This window comes from Vollenhovia emeryi, unplaced genomic scaffold (assembly GCF_000949405.1).
Source record: "Vollenhovia emeryi isolate VEMERY1.0 unplaced genomic scaffold, V.emery_V1.0 DF939594.1, whole genome shotgun sequence".
NCBI classification, from domain to species: domain Eukaryota; kingdom Metazoa; phylum Arthropoda; class Insecta; order Hymenoptera; family Formicidae; genus Vollenhovia; species Vollenhovia emeryi.
Genome location: NW_011966772.1, coordinates 11,874 through 23,839, shown reverse-complemented (window position 1 = coordinate 23,839; position 11,966 = coordinate 11,874). Strand labels below are relative to the sequence as shown.

Sequence of the window (11,966 nt, the reverse complement as noted above, 5' to 3'; positions counted from 1 at the left end):
TTGATTTTTGCGGGGAATTACTCAGAAAACTCTCCCCTACAATATATCTAAGTGCCGAGGACATCGGTGAGGTGTGACCTTTTATGCATATTTACCAACTCTTTCTCCTAGATTAGAGATTGCTAAGAAATTTTGTCCAAAAGAATTTGCTAGAAAGGCGATTAATATTACAAAGCATCGTACTTTTAAAGCTACAGAACATCGTCAGAGTTTGTTATACACTGGTCCTATTATTTTTTGTGAACTCATGAATGAAGCCATATATTTACATTTTTTATTGTTACATTCTGCGATTCGTATTTTAGCAGACGCCATTTCTTGTAGGAATGCAGCAGCTGTCAATAAAGCAGAATTAATGTTAAAAATATTTGTTCAAAGAGCTCTTGAGCACTATGGTATAGAATTTCTTTCGTATAATGTCCATGGTCTTCTACACTTGGCTAATGATGTAAAAAATTTTGGTCCTTTGGATTCGTTTTCAGCCTTCCCATTTGAAAATAACATGAATTATTTCAAAAAAATGTGCAGAAAGCTAAATCAACATTTACAGCAAATAGCAAATAGACGTTATGAGAAAAAACAATTAAAAGAAAACGTTATTTCATCTGAAGATTTCATTCAAGTTTCAGGTTTACATAAACATGGACCTATACCTACAACTACTTTCCATCACTATTCTCAATACCGAAATTTACTTTGTAGACAGTTTCTTTTATCAATGAATGGAAGGGATGATACAGTAATTCTTAAGGATTCTAGTGTTTGTGTTCTTCAAAATATTATCGGTCATGATAATAAGTATTAACTTTGTTACGTGCGGCGCTCAACTTTTGCGCCACCCGGTAGGAATAGTGAGAGACAGTGCCGGTGCCAAGTGACAAGTACAATCAATTATTTCCCACCCGAAGATTCTTCTTATTTTCTCATTTGAATTGAATTATTTTCTCATTTGAATATGGATTATTTTCTCATTTGAATTATTTTCGTTAAGTATTTGAATTGTTTTCGTTAAGTATTTGAATTATTTTCGTTAAGCATTTTAATAATTTTCGTTAAGTATTTGAATTAATTATGTCTCATTAAGTGGTATTATTAAACCAAGTGAATAAGTTAAGGTACGTGGCAATTGTGAGCGACCGGGCGATGTGCCGTCGCCCATATTATTTTTTTTTGTTATTATCAAGGATACAATTTGTTGTAATCCACAAATTATGAGACTGTATGATTGTCGATTACAACGAAGCGCCGTTGCGTTAAATAATTAATACTTGAGCGCGACCCTCGAGGTCGCGACTCCACGCCGAGCGAGCGCCTCCACCTTAGCCCACGCTACCAGCACAGGCCATAGAACACAAATTAGCGCTCTGATGAAAAATAAATCATTGGCTCCGTCAAAATTCCGGTGAATTATGAAGGAAGTCCGTGTGTACGCCTTTGGTTCGGTATCACGGAAACCTATATAGAAAAAAGGGAAATAGGTATGTGGGTTATTTACTCGAGAATGCAAGTAACAATCAATACGGGACAAAATGTATAAGAATGGAGAAAATCTCCTCTACAAGTGGACAAAGTTTCATTCCGCCACAGCCAGTAATTAGTCAATTAATGACGGATCAATGATTTATGGAAGGGCCCTCCGTTCCGGCCCACTTCCGCACTTGCCCTACAAGCTATATGTATACAGGGTGAGTCTTTCCATATCCGACAAAATTTTTGAGAAGGTAGAACGGATTGAGATGAACGGAAAAGTCCTGTACCATTTTGCAATTTTCGTAATAGTTAACGAGTAATTAATTACACAGGCACACGAAAAAAAAGGTCTTGTCCACCAGACGAGATACACATTTCTATACATTTTTGGGGTCGCTGAATCCGAATCCGGGGTTGGTTTGACTCGGTCAGGTCGCATTTCGTTCCTAACCTCAAAAAAATGATGAAAGTTGGAACATTCATGAAAACACCCAGAAAGCAAAGCGATTGTATGTTTTCAGGGTCGCTGAGTCCAAATTTGAAGGTCATTTGACTCGGCGAGGTCGCATTCCATTCATAACCTTAAAAAATGAATTAAAACACTGAAAACTGTTCTCGACATAAATTGTTTGTATTCAGCGCCCGGTACATAGAACTTGTTAGCCATTCTTCGAGCATGGCTATCAGTCTGCAGCACAAAATCCTGCTGCCTTGACAGATACTGTGACGATGACAACTGCCCCGAAAGGGGATGTGTAGAATGATTCGTTCTCAGATTTGTTGAGGTAACGAAGCCAGCGAAGGCGCGCTGCCTTGCAGGTGGACGTGAGGGTGTGAGGATGAAGCCGTAGTGTGTCCGACGACGAGTTGACCTAGTCCTCGTCAAAGTCGGAAAGCTCTCATACTTAGGCCTAGGGAGGTATGAGAGTTATCACCCCTAGGACGGTAGACTCACCTGCGGTCGGACCAGGATCCCTCACGCGCGGGTTTTTCTCAACACATATGGCACCTTCAAACAAAAAATTTCTAGTTTCTCTTTCGAAACATACATGCAACAAAGACACTGATGCTTTTTGCTACATATGTAGCAAATACCAGCCCCCAACAGATCGAAGAATAATTTCTGTGAAAATTGAAAATATTTATCAGGAATGTTTTGGCTTAAAATAACGTACAAAAAATGGATGCCACACAAAATATGTGCAGCTTGTTCTAAGATGTTACATCGTTGGAATTCAAGCAGACATTCTAAGGACATGAAATATAACAAACCTACGTTGTGGAAAGAGCCATTGCATCAAAAGGATTGTTACTTTTGTATGAATGACGTCACAGGTTTCACTAGAAAAAATAAGCAAAGCTTTGTTTATACCAATGTCAAAACAGTAGAAAAACCAGAAAGATCGTGCTGTAATGAGAGAAATTCTGATAATTTTGAAAATAAAAATTATCTAAAAGTAAGAAATGATTCCGATGAAGTAGACGAATCGAGGAAAAACATTGAATCCGAAGAAGAAAATGATTCCGATGAATATAGTGATGAATTGGAGCATCACGAAAATGACGACGATTACATCCCAGGTAGAGGCAAGGATAAAGTTTTCCAAGTTACGTTGCAGGAGAAACTGAATGACTTGGTAAGAGATATAGGGCTACCAAAAGATGGTGCAGAACTTCTTACGTCGTTTATGAAAAAAAAGAACTACCTAGCAAAAGATGTTAAAGTTGATTATTTCCGAAACAGAGAAGAAAAATTTAGAAAATACTTCACGAAAATAGACGACCCATCGCTGGTGTATTGTAACGATGTGCAAGGGTTAATGGATGAACTGAAACCAGGTGTTTACAAGGATGAGGAGTGGAGACTTTTTATTGATTCTTCTAAAAGAAGTCTCAAGGGAGTATTACTTCACAACACGAATAAGTTCACTCCTATACCGATAGCTCATTCAAGGAGACTCACCAAAATCTTGAATTTGTTTTGAAAAAGATCAAGTATTCAGAATTTAATTGGAAAATTTACGGGGACTTGAAAATTTTAGGTTTGGTATTAGGGCAACAAACAGGCTTTACAAAAAATCCATGTTTTTTTGTGTTTGTGGAATAGTAGGGATAGAAAGAATCACTATACTCGCAAAGAATGGCCAACGAGAATTTCATTCAAGCCAGGTTTGCAAAATATTAAGTTTAGGCTCCGGCTAGCCTGTTCGTTCGTCTTAATTACTACGCTTTATGCAGTGGGTGACCGCAAGAGGAAGGGTAGTGAAAGGCAAGATTATGGACGCTACGTTAGAGGTTACTATGACCTTTTATTTGTGGTTCTTACACGCTGGGTGTCGACCACCCTTGAACTTTGTTTGAGTTGCCGCGTCCCGAAAAGTCTTCCGCTTTGTCTGCGTTACTGCGTCGGCGAGGTACGCTCGACGAGGTGTGCTCCCGTGGTCGGAGTCGTCGCTCACGACTAAGCACACCCTCGGTGTCCTGGATCGTTCCGGTTGATCTCGCTGCGGATCCGGTTCCGGTGTACCTGGCCGACAGTCCGTGGGTGCATCCGCCTTGGGACGCTTGGTCTGGAGGTGTACGGGCAGCGGCTGCGTCCTGTCAAGCGCCTGAAGGAGACGACTAGCGCCCGGTGCAGCGGCTGGCGCTGGAAAAAGCGGCTGGCGCTCTGGTGAAGCGACTGGCGCTTCCCGGAGGGTGACTGACGCCCGTAGGAGCGACTGGCGCTCGGAGGAAAGCGGTCGATGCCTGGTGGAGCGACTGGCGCTCGGAAGAAGACGGTTGACGCCTGGTGAAGCGGCTGGCGCTTCCCGGAGGGCGACTGGCGCCCGTAGGAGCGACTGGCGCTCGGAGGAAGGCGGTTGACGCCTGGTGGAGCGGCTGGCGCTACTTGCGTTCGGCGTCTTGCGCTCTCGTAGGATGTCCTTGGGCGACTGGCGCTCGGAGGCTCCTTCTTCGGCGACTCGCGCCGGAAAATCTGATTAAAATTCGCTGCGGGGGTCCTCCTTTTATCCTAGAGTTGACCAAATCTTGATCGCAGGTTCGTCGCCCACGCGCCTCGCCACCTATCGGTAGCGCCGCGAACTACCGTATTCCGCGGCGTGCAGGCGCGTGCCTTATGGCGCGGCGCCCTGTGGCTGCCGTAGGCCGCCACATTACCCCCTTCGTTGATTTTTGGTCGGTATTTGGAAACGCACTGTTTTGTGTGATATCCTTCCGCTTCTTGTCCTTATTTCTGTTGGAACGGCGGGTTGTGTAACCGATGTGGCCGGTTGCGTAATAGGTGCGTTTTTGGTATCGTTAGAATCTGCCATCATATACGCTGGTTTAAGTCTGTCTATTGTTACGTGAACGTTTTTTCTGTTTATCCGTAACTTGTAGGTTTTTCTGTTTTTGCGAGTACTTCATATGGGCCGTCAAATGTTGGCTATAATGCTCGAGTTGGCGCGTCATGCCTTAGAAACACGTCAGTTGTGTTTTTCAAGTCTTTATGTTCGAACGTTGCAGATGCTCCATGTCTTTTTATGGATTGCGGCCGTAGTTCTCTCATAGTTCGCCTTAGATTCTCGATGAAGTCACTCGTGTTGTTTGTCGTTTCCTTCGGGGTTTCTTGGAGAAATTCCCCTGGAAGCCTCAGTGGTTCTCCGTAAACCAATTCTGCTGAGGATGCCTATAGATCTTCCTTGTATGCTGCCCGTATACCCATCATTACCACGGGTAGTACTTCCGTCCATGCCTCTGTTGCCTGGCATTTTATGGCGGTTTTCATTTGTCTGTGCATGCGCTCGACCATTCCATTTGCGGCTGGATGGTAAGCTGTTGTGTGGATGTGTGTAGTACCCGTGATTTTTGTTAACTGCCGGAACAGGTCAGACTCGAATTGTCTTCCCTGATCCGTAGTAATCCTTGTTGGAGTACCGAATTTTGCTATCCATTGTGAGAACAGTTTTTGGGCAACTGTTTCTGCTGTAATGTCTGCTATGGGTATGGCTTCGGGCCATCGTGTGAATCGATCTACGATGGTTAGGCAGTATCTTTTTCCTTTAGAGATTGGTAGTGGTCCTACGATATCGATATGTATATGCTCGAAGCGCCTTGAGGGGCTCATGAATTGTTTTACCGGAGTTTTGTTGTGCCTGCCTATTTTGGTTTTCTGGCACATTAAACACTCCTTCGCCCATTGGATGCAGTTTGCTTTGACTTGTGGCCAGACGTATCGTTGTGCGACCAGCGTAGCTGTTGCCTTGGCCCCAGGGTGTGATAGGCTGTGTAAAGACAGAAATGCTTGCTTTCTGTACTGCTTGGTCACAAAGGGTCGTGTGATAGGCGTTGCGGTGTCGCAGAGAAGCTTTGTGCTGGTTCCAGGTATCTGGACTTTCTCCAGTTTGAGGGAGGAGTTTCCTTTTAGGATATCTACTATCTCAGTATCCTCCTCCTGCGCTTTGGGCAGATCCTCCAAGTTGATCGCCGTCTGTATGCTTTCCACTCTTGATAGTGCGTCTGCCACTGTATTGTCTTTGCCTGAGATGTGCCGAATATCGGTTGTGAATTGCCCGATATACTGCAAATGCCGCGCTTGCCTTGGAGAGCTATGTAATGGATCCTGCTGGAATATTAATGGTTTATGGTCGGTAAAAATTGTGAATGTCCTACCTTCGAGCATGTGGCGGTAATGTTTAACAGCTTCGTATATAGCTAATAATTCTCTATCATACGGGCTGTATTTGCGTTGTGCCGGGTTTAGTTTCTTACTGAAAAAGGCTAGCGGTTGCATTGCTCCCTCAGTTTGTTGTTGGATCACTGCTCCTATGGCTGTGTCCGAAGCGTCGGTTGTGAGTGTTAACTCCGCCTCGGGGTCTGGATGAGCTAAAAGTGTCGCTCTAGACAGGCTTGCTTTGCATTTTGCGAAGGCCTCCTCTAGTTCTGAGGTCCATGTGATGGGTGCCTTCTTTTTTGTTTTGGGACCGCCTAGTAAGCTGTTTAACAGAGCTTGGTCCTTGGCGGCATCCGGTATGAATCTGCGGTAGAAATTTAACGTCCCCAGGAATTGTCGTAATTGTTGGATATTCCCTGGCTTAGGGAACATTTTAATGGCTTCAATCCGGTCTTGCGGGGGTTGTGTACCTTTTTCTGATACTTCGTATCCGAGGAAAAGTACTTGTTTTTCCCCGAACACGCATTTAGCCGGATTGAGTATGATTCCGTTCTCTTCTAGTTTTTTGAAGAGTGTGCGCAGATGTTTTTTGTGTTCTTCCTCATTATGGGAAGCAACTAGGATGTCATCGATGTACGCGTAACAAAATTCCAGTTCGCCTATGATTTCGTTAATGAACCGCTGGAATGTCTGCGCTGCGTTGCGTAGTCCGAATGGCATGTAGACAAACTCAAAAAGGCCGAAGGGAGTTGTTATGGCGGTTTTTGGGATATCCTCCGGATGGAATTTGGTTGTATGCTCGGACCAAATCTATTGTGGAGAAGATCTTCTTGCCGTGTAACGACTGCGAAAAATCTTCGATGTGCGGTATAGGATATCTGTCTGGTACTGTTCGAGTATTTAACTTCCTGTAGTTGCCACATGGCCTCCATGAGTTGTCTTTCTTGGGTACCATGTGCAGCGGTGTTGACCATGGACTTTTGGACGCTCGTATTATCCCTTCTTGTAATAGGAGATTGAATTCGGCCTCCGCTATTTTTAGCTTGTCCGGAGTTAGACGACGGGGGCGGCACGCTTCAGGTGGACCGTCTGTGGTTTTGATGTGGTGCTGAGTATTGTGTTTCGTAGTGTGTTCGCGAATCTCGCGAGGAGAGTTCGCTGGTTACCGCTGCGGATGGAAGCAGGGTGAGAGGATTTCGCGGTGAGAGGCTCAGGGAGCGAATGCACGCTTGCGAGGGTGAAAATCACGTGATCGTACCTCGGGTAGATTGGATAAAATATCGAGTCACAGTTTTAATGAACGTAAAAGCTTACAGTGAGCAGTCTCTGAATTAACGCTGGATGAGAAGTCTTTGAATCACTTGCCCGGGTCGATATTATTGATCGAACACCGGCCTCGCGATGTAGATGCCCGTGAGCCGTGTCCACGCGGCGCCGGCTTGCGCGATGCGTGGTGAGCTTGAGCCGCCGGTGATGCTGTATCCCGAGCTGTCTGAGTTGAGTCGCACTTCTGAGTCCACTACTTGTCCGCACTGAGTTTATTCTCCGGTGAGAAAAGTCCACGAGAGCACACTAACGTCCTTTTCACTGCACGACGCGTGTACTTAGTACCGTAGCCATGAGCCAAAAAGCGCCGGAAACGAGCGTGAAGAAGCTCTGTCGCCTCGCGTCACGATCGGGCCTGCGCGCGCAGCGCTCCTGTGGCGCTGCACGATCTGACCCGGCTGATGCTGCCATCACGCCGGTGACGAACAGACCGAGATTCATAATTGAATCCGGAACATAGTGTGTATCTTATTAGTGACCCTTCCTAGACCAGGGAACTCTGACAAGATACGGTGACACTCGTTTTTCATGGTCAAAACCTTGATGGAATCCGGTGCTTCCTTTGCTGTCGTGCCTCGCGTCTGTATTTTTGTTTTGCCATCCAAGAGGATTCCTTCCCGTAGGTCGGGCAGTAAGTGGTAGTAGACTAAGAAATCGGCTCCTATGATGGGAGTGGTGACGTCTGCTATAATAAAACGCCACGGGATTGCCCGCCGGACGCCTAGATCTGGTTGCACTGTGAGGCTGCCATAAGTTTTTATTACGGAGCCATTGGCTGCAAATAACTCGTATTCTGTAGGCGAGAGGTATCCTGCCGTTTTCGTGCGAGGGTATACACTCACGTCTGAACCGGTGTCGATAAGAAATCGAGTCTTGGTGTTTTTGCACGTTATGTATAGGCGGCGGGGTGTCTGGGCAGGTCGGCTGGCCACCAACAGTGACTGCCCTACTCTTTTACCGGTTTTACATAAGTACACGGTTTAGTTCACTTGCGAGCCTTTTCACCAAATCGGTTGTGGTAATAGCAATGCTCATCGTTGTCTTTCTTAGACTTCCGGCTTCGACTCTGGCTTCTGCTTCTCTCCTGTTTTTTTTCTTTAGCCCTACCTTTTGCAAGTTGCGTAGTGAGGGTTGCCACTTGTTTCGTCAGAGCTTGCATCTGAGCTTCGAGAGATTTCTTGTCCGGTGAGCCTTTTGTCGAGACGGCCGTTGTAGAGGCTCCCATTGTTTTGCTAGTCATTTCGTGTATGCGGTCAGCTTGTTCGGCCACCTGGTTTAAGGGGTCCTCTGTCCGTGTAGCGAGAACCATTTGCATTTGGGAGGGTAGTCTCCCGAGCCAGAGCGAGCGTAGCAAAGCGTCGGGCACGTTTTCGCCTGCTAATGTCCTTAAGTGTCGAAGAAATTGTGAGGGCTTGCGGTCCCCGATGTCTTCGAGTTCTAGGAGTTGCCGTGTACGTTGCTCCTGTGAAACGGACATCCGCGAAATGAGTGCTGTTTTGGCTGCTTCATATTTGTTGTCTGCAGGCGGACGTGTTACTACGTCCTTGATCTCCTTTATTTGCGGAGAGTTCAAGTATGCGATGGCGTAGGAGTACTTAGTGTGGTCTTGGGTTATACCGCTAAGAGTGAATTGTCCCTCGAGTTGCGTGAACCATAATTCGGGCTCATCGCTCCAAAAGGGAGGTACTCGTACCGCGACTCGGCTTAGTACGGCTTCTTCCGTAACCTGTGTTCTAGCGTTTTCTCCTTCCATTGCGATCACGTCGGGGTCACCAATTTTAGGCTCCGGCTAGCCTGTTCGTTCCTCTTAATTACTACGCTTTACGCAGTGGGTGACCGTAAGAGGAAGGGTAGTGAAGGGCAAGATTATGGACGCTACGTTAGAGGTTACTATGACCTGTTGTGCCTCTCGACGCAGTCGGGGCACGGGATGTGATTCGGGATCGTTTGCCGGGTTCACTCAACGACTCTAGGTCGACGATTCAACAACCGTTTTAGTAAAAAGGCTTCTTTATTCAGAACTAGTATAATTCTTGCACTCGTGTTAACAGCAGTTAACCGTATCGTTACTTAGTTTAGATTGACCCGCCTTCCTTCCTTTCCATTCCATTTTATATCAATCGCGCTTGGCCCTGTTGTTAGGACGTTTATTGTTTAGTAAGCAGTTCTTCCGTTAGCAACTGTATGCGCGGCTTTGATGGTTTCGTACTTTGCTCCGGATACTCGTTTTCGTCGCATGCGGCAGGGGTTATCTGATACCTTGCCGCGTGCGAGGTCGTCGTCTGATGTGCGGTACATCGCACTCATGACAGACCTTTTATTTGTGGTTCTTACACGCTGGGTGTCGACCACCCTTGAACTTTGTTTGAGTTGCCGCGTCCCGAAAAGTCTTCCGTTTTGTCTGCGTTACTGCGTCGGCGAGGTACGCTCGACGAGGTGTGCTCCCGTGGTCGGAGTCGTCGCTCACGACTAAGCACACCCTCGGTGTCCTGGGTCGTTCCGGTTGATCTCGCTGCGGGTCCGGTTCCGGTGTGCCTGGCCGACAGTCCGTGGGTGCATCCGCCTTGGGACGCTTGGTCTGGAGGTGTACGGGCAGCGGCTGCGTCCTGTCAAGCGCCTGAAGGAGACGACTAGCGCCCGGTGCAGCGGCTGGCGCTGGAAAAAGCTGCTGGCGCTCTGGTGAAGCGGTTGACGCTTCCCGGACGGCGACTGGCGCCTGAAGGAGCGGCTGGCGCTCAGGAGGAAGGCGGTTGACGCCTGGTGAAGCGACTGGCGCTTCCCGGAGGGTGACTGACGACCGTAGGAGCGACTGGCGCTCGGAGGAAAGCGGTCGATGCCTGGTGGAGCGACTGGCGCTCGGAAGAAGGCGGTTGACGCCTGGTGAAGCGGCTGGCGCTTCCCGGAGGGCGACTGGCGTCCGTAGGAGCGACTGGCGCTCGGAGGAAGGCGGTTGACGCCTGGTGGAGCGGCTGGCGCTTCTTGCGTTGGGCGTCTTGCGCTCTCGTGGGATGTCCTTGGGCGACTGGCGCTCGGAGGCTCCTTCTTCGGCGACTCGCGCCGGAAAATCTGATTAAAATTCGCTGCGGGGGTCCTCCTTTTATCCTAGAGTTGACCAAATCTTGATCGCAGGTTCGTCGCCCACGCGCCTCGCCACCTATCGGTAGCGCCGCGAACTACCGTATTCCGCGGCGTGCAGGCGCGTGCCTTATGGCGCGGCGCCCTGTGGCTGCCGTAGGCCGCCACATTAAGCAAACCCCGTTAGTCGATCCAGACAGAGTACTTCTACCTCCTCTCCAATAAATTGGGTCTCATGAAGCAATTTGTTAAGGCTCTTCACAAAGAAGGCAAATGTTTCGAATATTTACAGCAAAAATTTCCGAATATTTCAGACGCAAAAGTGCATGAGGGTGTTTTTGATGGCCCACAAATCCGCAAAATGTTGAACGATCAGAATTTCATCAAATTTATGAACAAAATGGAAAAAGCTGCGTGGACGAGTTTCAAAAATGTCGTGGAAAACTTTCTCGGTAACCATAAAAATGAAAATTTCAAGAAAATAGTAGCTCATCTGGTGAAAAACTTTCAAAAGCTTGGTTGTTTGATGAAGCTAACGTTGCACTTCTTGGATTCTCACATAGATTACTTTCAAATGAATTTGGGGTATTACAGTGAGGAGCAGGGAGAAAGATTCCATCAAGACATAAGGGAGATGGAACGTAGGTATCAGGGAAGGTGGGATGTGAATATGTTAGCAGATTACTGTTGGACATTGCAAAGAGAAGTTGTTCAAAAAGGGGTGAAACGTCACAGAAACCCCCTGCATAGGTCCTTTGAGAATAAAAGAACAAGATATCACAGGGAAAAATAAAAACAATTTTCTCTCACGTGTCAGGGACAGTTTTCGATGTTAAAATTTATTTTTTTCAAGGTTATGAATGGAATGCGACCTCGCCGAGTCAAATGACCTTCAAATTTGGACTCAGCGACCCTGAAAACATATAATCGCTTTGCTTTTGGGTATTTTCATGAATGTTCCAACTTTCATCATTTTTTTGAGGTTAGGAACGAAATGCGACCTTTTTTTTGGTAACGCAGGAGAATCCTTTATGGATACCCGGGCCTCCCCTGGGAGAACCCCTATTAACCTGGACCCCCAACCACCGCAAATCAAGGTCGCACTAGGTCAAAAATTTAGTGCTATTTAGGTGCTATTTTAGTGCCGCAGTCCGAATTTTAGTGCTCAAACCGTTTAGCAGGAAATTACGTAAAAAATGGGGGTCCAGCTTGCCATTAAGCTGCAACCCCACATACCCCAAAAAATATATGGAGTGACCCTACACAAAAAATCAATACACCAGAATTAAGTGCTAATTAGATGCTTTACAATAACCACAAACATACCTGAAATATCTAACAAATAGCCTTAGAAAATAAATAATATGTCAGGAGAGCGCGCGCGCCGCGTGGTAAAGTGCGTTACAACGACGTCAGAGAATTAGATGTTCGAATGAATTCA

General features: G+C 46.6%; 2 protein-coding genes across 2 annotated transcripts in view; one reads left to right on the top strand and one right to left on the bottom strand.

Annotated features, from left to right (window-relative positions):
* The first annotated feature begins 1,799 nt into the window (after positions 1 to 1,799).
* LOC105557143 lies at positions 1,800 to 10,745 on the top strand. Its single transcript, XM_012004312.1, has 2 exons — positions 1,800 to 3,650; positions 10,694 to 10,745. Exon 1 carries the CDS (start codon positions 2,622 to 2,624, stop codon positions 3,453 to 3,455), a length of 834 nt encoding a protein of 277 aa, XP_011859702.1. The 5' UTR covers positions 1,800 to 2,621; the 3' UTR covers positions 3,456 to 3,650; positions 10,694 to 10,745.
* LOC105557144 (skin secretory protein xP2-like) overlaps positions 9,768 to 11,966 on the bottom strand; it is an 11,906-nt gene continuing 9,707 nt past the window's right edge. The window contains exon 2 of the mRNA XM_012004313.1: positions 9,768 to 10,516. Within this exon, the coding sequence (XP_011859703.1) occupies positions 9,768 to 10,516 (749 nt within the window). The remainder of the gene's footprint in view (positions 10,517 to 11,966) is intronic.

What these genes read in the sequence shown, in the direction of transcription:
- LOC105557143 (XM_012004312.1), top strand. Translation starts at nt 2,622, where the DNA reads ATGTTTTGGCTTAAAATAACGTACAAAAAATGGATGCCACACAAAATA.